General features: G+C 36.5%; 1 protein-coding gene across 1 annotated transcript in view; it reads left to right on the top strand.

Moving 5' to 3' along the window:
- Positions 1-3,728: 3,728 nt before the first annotated feature.
- The window catches only part of LOC126761535 (protein tipE), a 28,573-nt gene continuing 11,368 nt past the window's right edge, over positions 3,729-20,933 (top strand). The window contains exons 1-2 of the mRNA XM_050477830.1: positions 3,729-4,048; positions 13,656-19,779. Coding sequence (XP_050333787.1) covers positions 18,383-19,779 — 1,397 coding nt within the window. The 5' untranslated portion in view covers positions 3,729-4,048; positions 13,656-18,382. The remainder of the gene's footprint in view (positions 4,049-13,655; positions 19,780-20,933) is intronic.

The following is a 20,933-nucleotide window of genomic DNA, read 5'->3' as shown; positions in this document are numbered from 1 at the left end:
TTAGAACCAGGGTAAGGACACAGCATACCTTTTACCTCTTTATGTCAAAATTTAATACAACTCATAAATATAAAAAATATGTTTCAAATAATAAGCATTTGTTCAAAATTCATATTTGTAGGAATCATTTGAATATATGCGTACGATTTTGAACAGATTCTTCATAAAAAATAATACAATTGCTAAGTATTTGGAATAGTAGAAAAGAACTGCAACCAAATACGCAGTGCAATGGATTATAACTGGCTCAGTAATCAGTCGTTGAGTATATATTATACCACGTGCATCCCAAAAGACTGATGTCATAACCTTTCCATCCGACTTTTTCGTCTTTCCACGCCTGAGAACCGGTTCATCATGTGCAGTCCACTAGAATGAAACTCGATTGGACTCTAGTGGGAAATGATGGAGCTATGTTTCTATTGTCACACACCGACGCAAAAATTCGGTTTTATTACGATTAAAGAGCACTCAAACACTTCTCAGAATCAGTTATTCGTTGTTTTTATTGGATTGTGAACTTGCGAGGCACCCATTTTGCACATAGCTTTCGCATCTTTAGAGCATCATTGTCCTCGGTGCTTAGCAAATATCTTTTCAACGATGGATTTCCCTGAGCTCAAATTCAACAGTATTTTCCCCAAAAAGCAATGCTTTATTAACACACAATATTCTTTATGATCCATTTTTTTGTAAACTAATACAAGTTGCTTCACAAAACGCTATATTTCATTAACTAATAGTTAAAATCCAACTAACAGAAATCATTAAGATGGTAGCAATAGTATTATCTATGTATCAGCCACAGTGAAGCGTGGACGGGTCCTCTAGTTAAAAAATAAAAATGAAGAAGTTGTCATTTTGTGCGAGGAGCTTTCTAGAGCCACCAATATTCATATCATATTAAAAATATTATATACACTCAATAGTTGATTGCTATATTTATTTTCTTTTTTAATACAATACATTAGTTGGAACCTGTGCTTCGCCCTTTCTTGTGCATCGCTATTTATAGAACGAAATCGCATCTTCATCGTTCTACGTCATTGCATTGGCTCAAGTGCACTAACCTGCTTCAGTGTGGCCTCCGAATTTCCCTCCAACCGCACTTTGTTGTGTAGAATTCTTACACTGTTTACAAATCGTTTTTCAACTGCAGTCCATCAGATATATATAATATTTTTTATACACTTATACACTCGAACTACTAGTACTTATGTGCAGGTACATGTGCTTTTCGACTGCTACACTTTTCCTTTTACACTTGATGGCCTCCTTTCGACGCTCAAGTTGTTATTATGAAATCACTTCGGCCACATATTTTACGGCCATTTCGGTTATTGTAAACTTCACCACACAGCACATTAAGTATTAATTAATTCCATATTCGCTGCAATGCAGTGTAATAAATAATTTTTCAAGTTGTAATACACATTGCTCAAGCAAAGAAATATCAATAATATTGAAATATTTAATGTCACACAGCGAACGAGAAGATTCTTTTACACACGTTCAAAGAGCGTACAACCTGACTTGTGCGCAACGAGCAGACTGACACTTGTTTTCCACCATTTTTGAGAGGTCCTTTTTCCCAAAGTTGTCGACCAAAACGGAATGCCATCCACATTGCGCTGTCACTTGGTTTCACCTATTAGTTGTTGAGGCTTGCCAGCCAGCGAAAGTCGTGTGTAATGGAATGTGAAGTTGGGTGGACATTTGAGAAGGAAATAAAAGCGAGTAAGAGCGAAAAAATAGAGAATGTGAGAGAGAAAAATAGATAGTGTGAGAGAGAGAAAAACAGAGAATGCGAGCGCGAGAGTAACACGAAAAAGAGATCTTAGTTGTTTACTCGAGCACTTCATTAATGAACACTGTTTAGTCGAAGTCAATGTGGGATGCTCATTTTCGAGCGAGCAAGTTTTCTCAATGGGAATAAGAGCGAGTAGAGAACGTGTTAGAAGTAGAGTATGAATTGCTGACTTAAAAGCTGATACGGCATGTCCTTTTGCACAATTTTACGTCATCGCCCAATAACCTGTTTTTGCTTATTTTCGTCTTTTAGTTCTTTTATATCTTGTACAAGCAATCAATGAGTCATTTGGAGTTGTTGGATGTTTTCCGACTTATAACTCATACTTAGTATATGCTTATAGGTTTAAATGGGTTGATTTCTTAGTGGCGAACGGATAGTTCAGAAGTCGCTCGTAGGCGCTTAAGCAATATTTGCTTTGTGTTTGAAATGGTGATGGGTTCTATATCTATTATATATATCTATATACATATAGCAAACAATAAAAATGCTGTAAGAATATAAGAAATAGTAAGCCTATATTCACTTGTATAATTTGAAAAAAATTTTCTCGAGAATCTTGAACCTGGAAGCAAAATCGGTAATTCCTTATAATCTCGATGAGATAAGGACGGCCTAAGTCCATGCCATTGTTATGTTAAGGTAAAGTCTTAAGGAAAATCGTTTTCGTGTAATTAACTTTTATTCTCATTAATGTTTTGTAAGGGTCTTTTGATATTAATCGTAAGGAGACTATATTTTCTAAACTAAAATTTTATTTTTTTTTTAATATTTTTAGAAATATTAGAAATCAATACTGACCACTTCTATTTCTCATAAAAAAATTGTTGTCGGAAATTGAAACTAAAGTAAATATTTATCAAAACCATTTTCTCACGATTTCATGTTGACCAGGCTTAGGCTGGGTCACACGTGATGACGTACAAACATTGTTTAAGAAAGCACATGTTAACTGTGCTAAATCAGAGAGTCGCCAAGAACCAGTCACTCGAAAAATAAGCAGGTTTTTGAGGAGCGAAAAAGTTTTATCGAATACTGCGCTCTAATCTTCATATGTATTGCATTTATGCATGAGAGTACTCAGGAGAGCAAAGGCAATGAATGAATTACACAAATAACGGTCAACAATGAAGCAAAGTGTCAACATTGCCACATGATATAGAGAGCGCACATGAGAGCTATGAAAGGTAAACAAACATTATTGAATGGATATTTTATTTCCACACAATTATATTTTGACAGTTGGAGAACGTTGGTGAGGCTGCTGTTGGAGTGTGAGTAGCAATATTTGTAGCTGCTCTTAACTGATGAGTTAGCAATGTAAAAAATATGTCACTACTGGAATCTATTTTTGACACATGAAACTGTCAAAGATTTGTACCAAATACAAGAGTTGTTTTGTACAATAGGTAACTATTTTCAAATCTATCTTTTGTTTACGCTTATGGAACTAAAAGAAATGATTGGAAGCAACTTTAAATATATGATAAGATTAAAAATTCGCAAGCATTCCTGGTATCGATAATATTGCTAAAAACCTGACGTGACATTGAAATTTTGACACAGACAATATATTTTAGGACTAACTTTTTATTTAAAAGATTTTTATTTATAATGTCACTTTGACATTCGTTTAGAGAGCCAGAAGCCGCTGTCACTTTGACATTTGTTTAGAGTGAATGAAAGTATATGAACCGCTCAAAATGATAATTTGGCAGTTGGTGACAGTAGCTCTCTCAAAAGCAGATAACTTGCACAGGGGAGCATTTATTTACAGCTCTCAGCACTTACTCCCCAATTGTCGTTAAATTAATTGAACTCACTTGCAGTTTACGCCGACGCTCACTCGCTCAATCAAAGCTCTACTCACTTGCTCAGTTGTGCTCCACCAGCCACAAGCCTCGCAAACGTTAACGCCACTCTCTTCAAATACCTCAGCCTGGGCTAGTGCAACGGCGATTACGCAGTGTTTCGTTGGTGCCTCGTTCTAGTCGCGCGTTAGTCCTTACTGTGAAGAGTCTCACATAAGCCAGCCATTTGAAAATTCCGGTTTTTTTCGTGCGTCCGTGATTGTATTGTGAGTGGTGGTCCGTTGAAATGGCCACCGACCGTCGCAGTGTGTGTGGCAAAAGGTTTTGCACTTAAGCGCTACCACGACCTGAAGACATTGTACACTGTACGCGTATAGTATAATCAGGTCGCAACGAGGGAATTGGCAAAAATGGAACAAATTAAATTGTATTAAACGGGGAAAAAGAAGTATAAAAGCAAATGGAAATGTAAAAAATAAATAATCAAAATAAAATGTAATTCAGTAAAGCAAAGTAAAGGCAGCTAACTAATTGAATATTCGATATATGTATATATCATATATATTGTAGAATATATATTGAGGAATCAGTTGTGAGCAGGAAGACAACGAAGTAGCATGGCTCTATAGATTATATTTAGTAATAAAGTGGTGAAAGCAGTGTTGCCTGGCGTTGGCTGAATTATTTTTGCGTTGCTCGAACATCGAACAGTGTGACGATAATATCTGCAAAGAGTGTAGGAAGCGAAAGAGTTGTATTATTATTTGAAGGACTAAAGAACGCACATACAAATAGACACATATCTGAGCATACTTACGTATGCCTAACTGAGCGTGCATGTCTATGTGCATGCATGGAGTACATACTCAGGCTTATGTGTTATTATATTGCTTGCACATGTCACGCTATATATAGCAGCGCGATATAATATATAGTATACATATGTGTATATGAATATATAGAGGCGTAAGCATGTGTCTTTAAGCACACACGCAGCAATTTGCAGCATAGCGCTAGTATATAAAATATTTACAAAGTCAAAGCAATAAAAATGTGCAAATAAAACTGACATTGAGGGGAATCAAATGTAATGCAAAAAAGACGTGTAGAGGAAGTATTAAAAGTGTGCAATCAAGCTAAAGATAAAACCAGCGCGGAACACATGTGAACCACACAACAAACTTTTCGGCTTGAAAAACATAAAAATGATATGAAAATACATGTAAGCTTGCCAAGTGTAACTTTGACAGGAGTGCAGTGACGCAGAAGGCCACTAAGGTTAATAGAATATACGTGAAAATCGTTAACTGTTGAAAACGCGAAAGGAAAGTGTAAAATTCGAGCACGTAAAATTGCTTTTCGTCATAAAAGAACGAAGAGCTCAGCTCCACTTGTGTACGCAAATTATTAATCAAATGAGCACTCATACACATACATACATACATGTGAAGTAATAGCTGTGGCTTACCTTCGTAAAAGCTTGCATGTAATACAGGGCGTATGAGTGCTCAAAAATTCCATATGAATATGAATGTCATGAATGTTGCGTATACGCCATGGTACACGTATTGTATGCCGCACAGCGAACGTGTGTAATGGAGTATCGTGTGAAATATGAAATTGAAAACGAAAAAATATAGAAAATATTTTTACAATTTATTTTTAATGAACACAACTCGATGTGTGTGCATGCGTGTATGTATGTGCTCGCAACAATAACAGAAATAATTGCCCGGTCAATATGTAGTTTTGTACGCTCCCGTACCTATGTGTGCAGGTGTGTAACGACCCTGCGAGAAAAACTAGCTGGTTATATGCTACTAATATCAACGTGGCTCAAGCTGAATTCGTTGGGCTTACCATCATCTGAGTAGTGCTGGTGAACTCAGCAATGAGTCACATTGTCTTATTAACAATTTTAATCCCTGAACGGTATAGCTCAAATCACTATATCATACAGCTGTCATACAAGCTGACAAATCAAAATTAAGTTCTTGTTTAGAAAGTTCTTTGACTTGACAAAACATCTTCATGAAATTTAGCATAGATTATTGCTTAAAAGAGATTGCTTTCATACTTAGCCTTATATGGGTTGGTTAATCCCAACTTTCACTGTACAAAGCCATTCTCACTTAAACTCACTCCGATAATTCGAGCAAGAAAAAATTTCACTTTGTTTTGTTAAATTTTGACCATTAATCATTTAATTTCATTAAAGAAAATATCTAAAAAATTTTTGATAAATTTTTTCCAATAATCATTTAATTTCATTAAAGAAAATATTTAAAAATCTTTTGATAAATTTTTTCCAATATATGGACAAAATTACTAAAAATACAACACTGCGCACACCTAAAATCCGCCTAGCTTATCAAAATCTGCTCCACTTTCCAATTAGCTCGAAGCCGGTTTCACAGTGATTTTGCCCCGCAGTTGTAAAAAAATTTCTCGCTGGGTGTCGTCATAACCTCACATTCAGGAGGTGCACTTCCATACACGCAAACATTTAAGTTCACACAATTACTAGCAACAACAATTGGTAATTTGTATGACGTTAACATTGAACTGAGTGCCCAATGACAACAACAAATATACGAAAACACATAAATATATTGAAAACAGGATAATTAAAAGGAGAAACAGTTGGGAAAAAACGCAAACAAGCGTGTAGCGCAGGGACTACAAATACACAAGCAACCTCAAAACAAACAATAAAGCACGACATAAAATTAAATCACACGCGAAATCATGTCGGACGACGGCAGCAGTCAATGCCCACTCTTGCAGTTGGATTCTGAGCCACTGCTCACACCTGCCTTACTCTTTGTGGTGCTGCTGATATTTGTGGCCGCCGCTGCTGTCGCAGCTGCCTAAGCGTCACACCAGGCCAAGCCGAGCCAAGCTAAATCCAGTCAACGTCGCGGCGTGCGCGTGTCGAGCCACCAAACGATGCTGGCGCCGAGTGAAATCGCTGAAACGAATCGGCGCTTGTGGTTTCCGTTTCGTAACACTCAGCGACACTAACAGTCAGTAGCGACAGTGGTCGTAAAGGCGGTCGCACTCACAGTGCCGCATACAATTCGATTTAATTCGATTGCGCTTTACATGTACACACACAGACAAACATACGCGTTGAGTAGCTGTATTTATTACGCCAATGCGAGTCCGTTGTTTATGTGCAGCCATTTGTGCGCCGCATGAAAAAGTGACATTTGTAAACAGCTGAATTAAAGAGGCAAAATATATACATGTAAAAATAATAAAAACAAACAAGCGGTGAGAAATAGTGACGACGGTGCCAGGCGAACGGAGTACGCGTATAAAACGTCAGTGGTGTGCCATATTTGGCAAGCGGTGAGTCAGTGAGTCAGCGAGTCGTCAGTGTGCGAACGAACGTCAATGGAGGACCAAGTGAATGAGTGGATTACATAAAAGGCGAAAATGTCAGCGCACAAATAAAGCATAAATCGAGTTGAGTCGCAAAACGAAGCGAATTTCGCTAACAATAAATAACGGTATAATATTCAATAACATCGCTTGCGAGTAGTGGAGCAAAAAAGTGCAATAAAAACACAAAGTTGCAGCGAATCAATTGTAAATTTCAATTTCAACAAAAGTCAATACATTTGTGAATATTTGTGTGTGTGTGTGCCACGCCAAAAGCATACAAAAACAAAAAAATGTGAACGCATGTATGACCCGGAACGCCTACCATATATCGACTGATGAATGTTGGCACAAAGTGCATGTGTACAAAAAAAGCCAAAACAAACACAACAACAAAAGCAAAGTGCAGAAAAACAAAAACCAACAACAACGTCAACGACAAGCATAATATATATAAAAAGTGTAATATATATTTAATAAAAATTGTCCTGTGCCGATTCATGCTTGGCACAAAACTCATTCTTGCGGAGTTGCAGCGGCAAGCCAGGCACAAACACAGCGAACGCTGCAGCGAAAGGGCAATTGGCTGCGGCAGAGCGTATACATAACAGTGTTGGAAAAAATGTGCAAAAGTATATAAGCAATGTATTTTGTGTGCGTATGTGTGCGTGTGAAAAGGTGTGGAAAGGTATTGCTACACACATGCCGACATATTTGTTGAGGTAGTGCATGTGGCGTGTGTCATGAGAGCCAAGGAAATTGTAAATCATACGAGCATGTGGCAAAATGCTGAATTTATTGCTACATTTATTGCTTATATACTAAAATGTACACATGTACATACATATGTGCACAAAAACGCGAAAGGGTGGCGTCGTTCTTGAAAGTAGTAGTGGTGTGAAAAATAAATAAATTACAAATCAAGAAAAAATGTAGTTCTCCCCTCCATTGATATTTCCGTGTCAAGCAAACATTTCCCTTTTGCATCATTATTTTTTAAATGATTTTCGAAAGCCTGAAAAAATCAATTGTTAATGCAGTCAAGTGAGCGCGCATGAATAATCATATTCTTATGAAAAGTAGCAGATTCATTTTCAGCTCCCAAAAAAATAAATAAATAAAAGGATCGAAATGAGTGTATGCCGTGGACTGACTCACTACAAAAATGTTTTATTAATTAATTTAATGGAAAATAAATTATGATTTTTGCAGAATATTTTCGTTTATTTCTCATTCATATGTTAGGTCAATTCTTAACATTAACTATTTAGTCACAATCATAAAAAAACTAAGGAATAACTTCAGAACACCAAGCATGAAGCAGATAAAGTTTTAATTAAAAATAATCGTATTGTGAATATTGATATATCTTATATAGTATAATATAGTGAAAACATAGATTTAACTTTATCAAAGTCAACGTGAAGTTCCTACAAATCGGAGTAAAGCTATAAGAAATTTCATTTGATCACTAAGTAAATAATCAACAGAATATTATAAAGTTATGTTCAAAGTTCAGACTTACATATTAAAGTATGGCTTATATGTGGTGTGTTCATTTAAGGCGCAATGCATAATATAATATAAAATTTTGCTTAGATCGTTTCTGAGTTAAAAATAACATATAGTACAATCATATCTACCCATGATATAAATTATATAAAAGATAAAAGTAGCAGTAGTTCTGCTTCCTTCAGAGAAGTGGTCATTCACTCAGATAGCAGAGCGGCATTAATAGCCTTGAAATCATTTACAGTGCATTCAGGGTTGGTCGAGAAGGGCCTAACCTCGCTATCAATAGCATCGAGTGCCTTTGTGATAAGAATTGCAAGGCTGATGAGCTAGCATGGAAAAGCATCCTACACTATCTGTATAATGGAAGCGAGTCGGTGCCCTCGTATCCTCTTGTGTTCTACTACTAGATAGCTGAGCTTCACAGATCTAGGCCATCGCTGAGCTACTATCGGTAAAAACGTTGTCGCAAAATCCTTTTGGCCCCAGATCGATCAGAAGAGATGTAGTGATCCTTTTGCCCTCAGTACGGCTAGCCTCTTCCTAGTTGTGACCCTTTTAACAGACCATTGCCCCATTGGTGTCAATGCTGTAATTTTGGAAATCTTATCAAAAGACATCTGCAGAAGATGAGGTGGAAACAACTCAAAACTTCCTTCTTGACTGTCCCGCGTTTGGGTGGTCAAGACTTGGCAGTGCATACCTTCAGACATCCCACCGAACTGGCGGGAGTGGGAATTAAACGCCTATGTAAATTTGTTTTGACTACTAAGCCTTTTGATAATTTATAAGTTCGAACACAGGAGCTCTAACTTAACCTAACTTAGCTTCATATATGATTTATTTAGTAAGACAATTTTCCGTAAAGTTTGCTGAAGTAATACCAAACAATTGAAATGCCATTTTTATTTATTAAGATATTTTCATAAAATACAAAATAAGTCATAAATCTCGCTTCTTTTAATGACTTTGCATATAGGTATAAAATATAAAATATGTCATAAATCTCGCCCTTTTAATGACTTTGTGGTTAGTCTAGTAAGAAATAATACTTTTGTGTTCTGCTAATCAACATCAAATATGACATCGAATACAGAAATTGTAGTTCTTACTTCATGCCTTTACTGAGTCCAAAAAAGGAGACAGTAAATTTGAACGCGTTATAACCCGAAAGAGCCGCAAATCCTGGAAAGTGAAAGTTCTATCGCAGAAAATTCGAATCTTCAAAGGAATATTAACAGTCTTCGCAAAACTTTCTGCTAAATTTGCATTAAGGAACCTTTGAAGTAGGTATGAATATACATACCTAGCATATTTGGGAGTTCTAGCCACAAGCTGTTTCTTCGATGAAGTGATTTTCCAGTACATACATACATTTCAGAACACGCTTGGATACTTTTCTTGCTTTCATTAAATTATATATCAAGAAATAAATCGCAATCACTACTATACTTTTATAGAGCTCTTGAGCCACGATTTTGCAAATTTGGTCCAAGCGCTAATGTTATAAATTCTCGACGCCCTTCGAGCTATAATCTTAAAATTGTATGAAAATATTTTGGCAAATCAAAAAATTGTCCACACATGTACTCGATTTTAATAGGTCAGTTTGTGTGCCAGCCATATCCTAGAGCGATATTGGCGTTGCCAAAAAATTAGCGGCTTCTTGGGAAAAAACACCGTGTGCGAAATTTCAGATCGATATCTTATAAGCTAGAAGAATAGTTCACGTATATATAGACAGATATTGAAAAATATGAATAAATTGACTCAGCTCGTCGCATTGATCATTTATGTGGTATATTTTGTAGGGTATCGAACTTAAAGATGTTACAATGCTTCTTTGCAACTTAATATACTCTGTTAAGGGTATAAAATCTGTCATGAAAACGTTAGCTGCGGCATATTCTAAACCTTTGGCTTGCCTAAGGCCTAGGAACCAGCAAAAATAGTGATATACATAAATGGTAATAGCATATAAAATCGGTGCTTTACGTATGTATAAATGTACTTCGGTAAGCCCACAGCACACCTTAAAGTTACTTGAATCGAAAGAACACAACTCATATGTCCTTCTCTCGTCCACGTAAAGGCGGTAAACAAGTATAATTATAGTACTGGGTTAATTGGTTAAGTTTATTGTTAAGCGAGAGCAACCACCCGAAACGACCAAAATAATTGCACAAAATCGAAAGCAACAAAAACGAGCAAATCTGTGGGGAAACTAAGATAAACAATGTCTTACAACTACGCTTACAACAACAGTGAAGCACCGAAATAACTCATAAATATGTTCGCAATATAAAAGGGTTCTTACCCTTACTCCTTAAAGCATGCCAACAATAGCAAATACACTGAAACAAAAACAATAACAAATGCCATTAAACAATAGAGGTCATGAATAGAATGCATCAAATATCAACTACTTGATATATGTGACTGTATGTGTGTGCTGTCGAGCAACAAATGCATTACTACAGCAACAACAACAAGAACTAAATGCTTGAAAATACTACACTGCGACGACTACAATAGACGCTACAACAACAAACAATGTGGGTTAAATTGCACAATTCAAATTTCGAGTGGGTTGAGATTTATGAAAATACAAATACAAACACCAACAACAAGGACCAGCATTATTTTTTATTGCAAGCGACGATTGAGAGTGTTCAAGTGACTGAAAGCAGCGAGAAAAGCAGTGACAAAACAATGGGAAATATCGAAATGATTAATTTTAAGTGTTTCACCGAAGCGAAACGCACAACTATAATGAAAAGAAAATTAATAAAAAGATGTTTACTACTTCTAGAAAAAATAAATTAGGAAACTTACTATTTCTTGTAGCAAAGAAACCGGTAGCAAAGTAGAGGTAGGCTGCTACGTAATTAGTTTGTATAATTCAAATTCATGCGTCACTCATTAGAACTTCAAAATGTTCAGACACAGAAAATAGTCCGCCCAAAGTTGCAATCTATATAAAAACTAACTATTGGAAAAGCATTTTGAACATTTGTAACTAAAATTATGTGGTTTCAGAAACTCTTTTCACCACAAATGATTTTTTCTCGAAGATTTTGATGATAAATCGAACTGCGTCCGCTTGTCACCGAAGGTCTTTTCCAATATTCTGAAGGTTTTGGCACCAGAAATTTGATTTCGCACACAAAATTTAATGGAGTTTCTTTGTGGAACAATTTCGGCCATTGTAGAAATCGCCGAAAGCACTTTATGTACTTCAGAAAGACGAATCGGTTTTCGCGCAAATTTTGAATTAGAAAGTCTTATTTTTTTTTTGAAATTTATAATTTTGCTGGAGTTAGGTGAGTCGTCATGACTTAGAGAGCACAATAGTCCATTATTTTTTGCACACAGTAGTGTGGTGTTCATCTTTGATACGTACTGAAATAATTCTGAGTCAAGCAATCACAAGACTGTTTTTTTACATAATTGGGTTCCAAAAAAAAAATTTGAACTTTCTTTCCGTTCCCACTTATGGAACATAATGATTTCTGCCTTCTCATATCAAATATATCCGAAAGTAAAAATGTCAGAAGTAAATTATATGTATGTAATAGGATGTTTTTTTTTAAATTTTGCTTAATCCTTTTATATCTTTTTTTATCTCTAAAATACATATAAGTAGTACTATATATACCTACTTGAAAGAGGTGATCTTGGAACTTTATATAATATGAATAAAAGATATGGAGACGCTTAGTTTCATTTAAAGTTTTAGTTTTTGAGATATCGATCTATCATTTGTCCGAGCCGCTGATACCGAACAACTGTACAATAGAAGGTGCGTTCCAAAGTAAACAGGATTTTAAAAAAGAAAACAGAACAATTGGTTTTTGCGGCAAAATCAATTTATTTTATTCAAAATAGTCTCCTTTTGCTTCAATACAGCTTTGTGCACGGTCCAAAAGCATGTCGAACGAGTGTTTTAGCTCGTTGGCCCGTATGGCCGCCAGTATGCCGGTGCAAGCCTCTACGTCTGCATAACACTCTCCTTTCATGGGCAAATGCATTTTTCCGAAAAGGAAGAAGTCGCAGAGTGCCATATCAGGTGAATACGCGGAGTGTTAATGGTTAAAATGTGATTTTTGGTCAAATAATCGTCCTTCGAATGTTGGATTCTGAGCAATTTCGTAAGCCCAAATGTTCCGTCAAAATGCGATAAGTCAATGTTTTGGAGATATTTAATTATTTCCATGGATTTCAATGATGATTTTGGCTGATTTTGGATGAATTCACGCACAGTTTCGATAGAATTTCCGGTGATCACGGATTTTGATTGGCCCACATGTTGATCGTCATTTATGTCCTCACGATTACTTTGAAAACGTTGAAACCACTCGTGCGCTCTGCTATGGGATGGGCAGTCTTCGCCATAAACTTGTTTCATCAATTGAAATGTTTCGGTAAAAGTTTTACCAATTTTAAAACAAAATTCAATGTTGGCTCTTTGTTCGAAGCTCATTTTCGCGCCGATAACACAAACATACTGACACTTAAAACGCAAAAACTTCACTTCCAATCGATGAAACGTCATGAAATTCTGGACAATCGATAAAGATAGCAGATTCTAACGCACCAGTCGACATATAGATGGCGCCACCAGCAGGCGCACAATCAAAAAGTCTTGTTTACTTTGAAACACTCCTTATAGCTCCTATACAAACTTACTGATCAAAATAAGGTCAAATAACTATAATCTTTTGTACGTTTTCATGCTCATAGAAATGCAACAGTATTCTGGATTCGGTAGAGCTGCAGTTAAGATTTTTTCTTGTTAAACGATATTTTTTCGTAAACTATTTCACATTTTACACAGTCTTTACTACTTCTTTAGCCCCGTTTTATTGGCGTTTTATTAAGTTTGAAGACATAAACTTATTTCGATCCTTTCGAATCGGCTACAAATTGCATTAAAATATAATTTTTATGTTTAAAAAATATTAGCACGCTAAAAGTGACTGATTCTCAAATATGTAGTAATATCTTACAGATCATAACTGTTTAACAATATATAGTAAGGACCCAATAAATTACGTTATATGGAAAGCGGACTGGAAAAAAAAAAAAACAAAAAATATTGACTTATATTAAATTGAATATAATTTTGTTTACAGTTCCAAAGTGTTTTTAAAACATTACAAAACTAAGTTATGAGAAAAACTATGCCACCGCAAAGCAAAAACTAAATAACAAGGCAAAGCGTGACAAGGAAGTGTGTTAAAAGTGCGAAGCTCAAAACAAAACACAACTAAACACAACGAACTTTTGCAAACTCGTTAAGTGACAGCAAACATTAATAATAAAATTTAGCTGCGCAGTAAAAACAAAGCGAAACGCTCACATATATCAACGCCAGCTGTGAAGGCGGTCCTGAGTTGGCAACTGCCAGCTTAAGCAGTTTTGTTGTGGCGATAAATAAGACTACTTATTTCTAGAATAAAAAAAATATAGAACAACAGCCACAAGATGGCGCTATGCAAACACAAAAACAAAACGACAACAAATTATTGAGCTGCAATAAATATAAGCGTAATATTTATTGCAACAATCAATAAAAACAACTAAGTACACTTCCACGTACAGCACTCTTACAAACAGCCAGTGAGCAGCTAAAGCACCGCCTCCCCTCAGCAACAACTCCAGCGCAGCGAAACTTTTGGCAAAACACACAAATATCGAGCTACGCCGAGCGCCAGCGCGCGGCAAGCAGCGAGCTGAGAGTCAGTCAGATCAGATCAGTTCGAATTGTTGTGAAACAAATTGCTTGTTACAAAACTACAACAACAATAGATAACGCCTGTATACGAAGAAAGAATATAATACACCATAAAACCAACAAAACCAACGCTTACTCTACAACAACGCCGCAAATAAGTCCGTCCAGTGATATATAAACATAATTTTTTTCGCTTTTTTCCAATTATTTTTATTTTTGTTGTTGCCACATTACGTCAAATGCAACAGAAATGTATTGAATAATATCCAAAATCGTTGTGAAAAAGTGAAAAAGAAAAACCCAAAACTAAAGCAAAACAAAAACAAAAAAATAAATATTTCGATATAAAATATAAGCAATGCTCCTACGCCTTCAATTCTAAACTTAGACACGGCAATAAAGCGCAAGTACATACAAACATTTGTCTTGTTTTTACAACTAAATATAGCAATACAATTCACTAAGTTAGTAAACTATAAGTTTTTATGACGTGCATACAAATAAAGCGCATAAATTTATAATAAACAGCTTGGAAAAGGTTAAATAACTTTGTGTGAAGCGGAGACCAAGCACTACTAACAACCCAAACACACATTTATATACACAAATACTTACAAACATAATTGTGTGTTGGTCAGTGGACGTATTGACTCGGCTATAGATAGCTTCATTATTGAATAACCAACAACAACTAGAGTCAGCAACAGCAACACCAAGTGGAATATGCTGACTCAGTCAATACACAGGCGACCACTTTGAAGCACACGCATTCCGAGTTTTTGCCTAATAATTGACACTGTATACTAAAACAACTAAGCAGTAGAAATTGTTGTTGTTATTTTTGTGCTTTTCCATACGCCTCAAATGTCAACTTTGTCATCAGCATATGAATTTTTGATGCACACGCACAACGGCGAGGCACAGACGACTTAGGCAAACAGCGCCTCAAGGCAAGGCGAGCGAGCAGGGTATCCTCGCAGTAGTAGTGCGTGTTTGCCCGACAAACACATAGACATATTTGTGTGCACATAAAATAATTAAAGTATAAAATTTTTAAATACCCAAAGCTATAAAATAATTACGCATCTACACATGCGACACTGCGCCACTGCGCCACACACTAATTGCCGCCCACCAGCGCGCACAAAACGCTGCAGCGTGTGCATATGTTGCGTGGGATGCTAATTGAATGTTCAGTTATAACTCAAACACTGACATAAAGTGTGTAAAGAGCGGAGAGACAGAAGCGCAGCAGCCTTTGAAGATAAATATATGAGCGCACATTGCGTTGGCTTTGGGCCACCACTGCGTATGAGTAACGCCGCAGAAAGGTAATTAATTGTTGGTTGCCAGTGAGTACCACGCATAAATAACAACACCAGCAAGTAACAGTAAAACATTAAAAAGGTGTTAAGCAGCAAGATTTAAAGGCACACGCACGCTCACGCTCGTGTCTGTGTGTGAGTGATTGTGGCTGTGTGCGTTACTTAAAGCGCGCGCGGCGAATAAAGGCTCTAACTGCAAAAGGTGGTTGTGAGTAGCGGTTTTTTGTATCTTTCGTTGCGTGGTCGGCGTTGGAGCAAGCAACTGCCTTCAAGTTTACCAAACTGAAGAGCGCGCTTAACGAGCAAAAAGCTTAAAACTTAATTAAGCGCATATGAGTGATTGGTGCAAAGGCAGCGAGCTGAATAAATCTGTTTGTAACGTCTAATGCGCAAAATAATTGAATAAAATACAAAAAGACGCGCCAGTGAGACGTGCCAAGCACCGAGTGAGTAGCGCGGAGTTGAGTCTCAGGAGTTATATAAGCGCAAACAGTTTTTGGAAAGCCGAAAATTTAACTTGAACAGAAACAGTGAGCGCCGCAAAGAGCCAAAAAGTCGAAAATAAGTCACAAATAAGTCCGGCGAATAACAAATTCACGAAAGCGCTCAATAATTTACGTGAAACTTTGCAGCGGAACTGCACTGCGGAAGCCAATAAAGACAGACAATTCCAAAATTGAAGAATTGGCGCAAAGCAAAAAAAGCACTTTGCAATTCAAATCAAATGAAGTTACTAGACACAAGCGCGGTAGCATAGCAACGAATTACATATAAGAAAAGCAACAACAACAAAATGTTATAAGTAGCACGAGTTGGAAGTAAAAAGCGGAAAAAGTCAAACTTCTATATTTTCAACGCACAGACATAAGAATATTTCATTTCACTTCATTTCATCTCTTGCCACTTGCGCGCCAAACGAGCAGTCAAATGAATTGTGCTGCACACGAAAGCGAAAAAAACAGTAAACACTTGAAATGAAATGAAAGCGGAATCCGTAGCGAAGAAACTTTCAGCGTTAAACAGCGCTTTGACACGACAATAGGACACAGCGCCGAACAAGCCACAGACAGACAGGCGCATTATAGCAACAACAACAACAGCATAGTCGTAGCAGCAGTGGCAATCAAAATAATACGCTAGGCGACACAGTGACAGTTGATTTCACACAACAACAACAACAGCAAAGCGGATAAGAAGCAGCTTTAAATACTACAAAAACAACAACAAAATAACTGCAGCTATAACAAACCAAATAGAGGACACAAATACAAATGCGCCGCATAAATCGTTGTAGTCCAACTGACAGTTTGTCTACTAAAGCGTTCATTTCAGCGCTTGCGAAAGGCGGAGCAAGCCGCAAATAAACGAAAAAGAACAAGAGCAAGTATTAATAAAAATAAAATAAAAGCTAATGCAAAAAGTAGTGGCACAAAAGCAAATATTGTGGCTTGTCATTTGGCAGCTATACATGTGTATATGACACTAATACCAACAACAACTTAAAATCGCCGAAGCAAAAACAAGCCGACACACACACATAAAGGAGGAATAGGAAAGGAGGATAAGTGTGAGCATATAGAGCACACAAGCGGCACAGAAATTGAAATATATAAATATAGCGAGTCGCGTAGACTTACAAGCAGCGAGTTAGGCGTGACAAGCGGCGAATAGAAGTAAGGAAGAGCGAATGCAACTACCCTGTGATATATATAAATTGCACTGTAACTTAATTTAAAATTAAAAAAAAAACTAATTAAATAATTTTAATAATTAAAAAAATAATAATTAACAATTAAAAAAATTAAAAGAAAATTAAAAATTAAAAAAATTATAGAATAAATTAAAAAAGTTAAATTAATATTGATTAAAAAAATAAATGAAAAAAAAAACAAATTAAAATTATATTAAAAAAATTTAAAAAAATAAAAAACTTGATTAAGTAAATTATTAAAAAAATAATAAATTAATAGAAATTAATTTGAAAAAAAAAACAATATTTTGAATTAAAAATTTAGTATTAAAGTAAATAAATTTTCTCGAAAAGCTACAAAAAATAAGACGCAAAATAATTAAAATACGAACAAGCGCAGACACTCGAATGCATGTGATTAGCAGAACGCATGAATATAAAAAGTATTGAAAGCATATATGAAAAACATAAAAATAAATTATAAAAAAATTTAAAAAAATATACTAAAATAAATAAATAAATTACAATAAAATTTAAAAAAAAATACAGAACTCGTAACAAAAATATTGCAGATAATTAAACAAATTAATTAATTAATTAATAAATCAATAAATAAAATATTAATAATTTTTAATAAAAAAATCACATTTAAAATAATAACAAAAATAAAAATCAAACAAATTAGAAAAATAAACAAAAAAACTTAAAGAAAAAAAGTATTTTTAATGATTTTCGGCGAAACTTAAAGCAAAATTAGAAATTGTGACGCTAACTAGAAGCAAATAGCGAAATAAAAAATTAAAAATTAAAAACTAAAACTAAATTAAAAAAAAAAAACATTTAATTTCCCAAAATCTTTAAAAGCTATATTTAAAACACACGCAATTACTTCGTAACACTTCAGCGCGGCGCTATCAACGATTATTGATTCGACGTTTACAACAACAACAGCGACTCGTGGTGCTGTGTCTTCATACACTTGCTCAATAAACATATGTAAACGCAACAGACAACAAAAACAACAAGCGCTCGAATAGCAACAACAACAACAACAACCACAATAATTAATATCACCAACACAACAACAGCGGCAAACAGAATACGCGAAAAATGGGTGACGAACAAGAAGAACGCACCTTCAAGGAGAAGATGCTCTTCTACACCACTGCCTTCTTCATACTACTCGGCACATTCAGTATGTTTGCATTCCTCTTTCTCGTGCCGTTTGTCATAGAGCCCGCCTTCACGACGATCTTCATGCAATTCGAAGAGGTGCCCGCCTTGTGTGAAACCTACGATGTGGAGACATATTTCGGCGCCAAGAATTGCTCGTGGGCGTCATGTCGCGAGGGCTGCACAAAGGATATTTACACTTGTACGCAGATACGCGTCAATTATCGACTGAATTTGTACAATTACACAGATGAATTCAATTTCACCGAATATCACATTAATTTGGCCGAGGCGGAACGTGAATTGCCGCCGGTCAAGCGTACCGATCGCTATGAGCGCGCCATACGCGATTATGATTATGATGCGGCCACGAGTGATGCCGCCAAGGCGAATCAAGTGGTGGATGTACCGGCGGCGGCGGCATTAATGTCCAGCCCCGCAGTGGCGCTGGCCGCTGCAGCGGCGGCATCGGCGTCGACGACAAGCGAGCAAGTACGACTGAATACGATCAGTTTCGGCGGTGAGAGTGCCGGCATTGGTGACGGTACGAGTGGCTATCTCGTCGATGAGGAGCCGCTAGACGATGATATGAGCGGTGCACCCGGTAGTATACTCTTCAATGAGGAACGACATCCCTTCGATGAGATCTCCGAATTGAATGAGGGTCTGATGGGTAATAATTCGATGTATTTCTATGTGGGCGCACGTCTCTTTCCCAACGTTAAGGGTTGTGGTTATCCGCCTATGCTGAATTGTACAATTTGGCTGAAACGCTATACGAAGATTGGTATTAAGTTTCCGTGCTATTATTCGAAAGTCGATCCAAGTTTGGTGATAAGCGATTTGGATTATTGGCAGAACACATTGAATCTGATCTATTCGATGGCCATACCAATACCATCGTTTATTATATCGGTGATATACCTGACATATGCATACTTCAAAATCTATAATGAGGATGAAGAAACGGCGCCGCTCGATAAGAATGCCGAAGATATGGATATTGATGAGGGTGAGGTGGACGAGAGTGATGGCGCTGCGTTGGCTAACAATGCTGCCGGCAGTCAGATCATCAATATGGACTCGACGACGGGTGAGAGTTGCGTGGATGTGGTACTGCCGAATGGTGGTCCCGGCATGACGACCTCTATATCGCAGGGCGGTTCGGTCACAACGCCCGGTCAATATTTGGCACAATCGCCGGGCGGTTCACAAATGACGCCCAATTCCGATATGAATTCGTTCGGTCATCAGCTTAAAGTGCAAATGGCGGACGAAATGTCGCGCGACTCATTGGAAAATGGTGTGCTATCAACATCGAACTCGGTGCAGGGGTAAGTATAAAGTATACAGCGACTGACATATTTTGCGTGTAACGAGCAATGAAGTCTATTAGGTTTCCTTACTTGTTGTTTATTGCATCGATTTAACAAATTACTCAAATTACTTTTATGACTCATAACAAGTTAATTAATCATGCCTAACAGTATTTATTTTATCCATTTTTCCTCACATTACCAACATTGTTTGTTTTATTTGTCTTTGTCGTCTATGAAGTCAATCCAGATTTTATCATGGAAATGGCTCATCTTGATACAACAGCAATGAGCACTCCTAGAGCACCGTGCATGCCCATTATACATGATCTAAGTGGCCTTGAGTTGTCTTTACATCAATATGGTCTCAATATATTTAGTTGTATAACTAAAAAATATATGCATATATACACATATATATATGTACAACATATATCATACATCTTAATGTTTATATATTATAAATTCACTCATTTTGCCGGCAGCTTTTACTTATACATGATGACGTCAGCATATTTGTCGCTTTGGAATTTGCTTTGGAAAAGGGTGATGGCAGGTTTTCCGTTACAAAGTGAGAGTAAACAAATCCGGAAATCAAATTCATACTCATTATTTATTTTGGTTGCCAGTTCGGATAAATCTTTTCAATATGTTGACGTGACCTCGTTTGTCTGGCGCTCGTTATAAACAAGCACATCACAAAGGATAAAAAAATTACAAGAACGAATGAAAATATTTTATATTTTCTTCTCAATTTTTTATTTTAAAGAACGCAATTGTGTTTTATTTTAAAGGTTATGTAAGCGTAATCAATTTACCGAGAATGGTAGAAGTTGTTAGGAAAAATTGAAGTCTTCTTCTTCTTCTGCCTGCCCGCCAATCGAAGATTCCAAGTGTAGCTAAATGCTTCTCCAACTGGTCTTCTCAACGGGGTGGAGGACTTTCTCTTCCTCTGCTTTCCGCGGCGGGTACTGCGTCGAATACTTTCAGAGCTGGAAGGTTATCGTCCATTCGTCCATCTTTCACAGAACTTTTCTCTCGAAATCTGGTAATGTCGGTAATGTTAGTGTTAATACTGGTTCCAAGATAGACGAAGTTATCTACGACTTCAAAGTTATGACTGTCAACAGTGATGTGAGAGCCAAGTCGCAAGTTCGACAACTGTTTGTTTG

This window comes from Bactrocera neohumeralis, chromosome 6 (assembly GCF_024586455.1).
Source record: "Bactrocera neohumeralis isolate Rockhampton chromosome 6, APGP_CSIRO_Bneo_wtdbg2-racon-allhic-juicebox.fasta_v2, whole genome shotgun sequence".
NCBI lineage: Eukaryota > Metazoa > Arthropoda > Insecta > Diptera > Tephritidae > Bactrocera > Bactrocera neohumeralis.
Note: the sequence above shows the minus strand (reverse complement) of the source record. Positions and strands in the feature narration are given on the sequence as shown.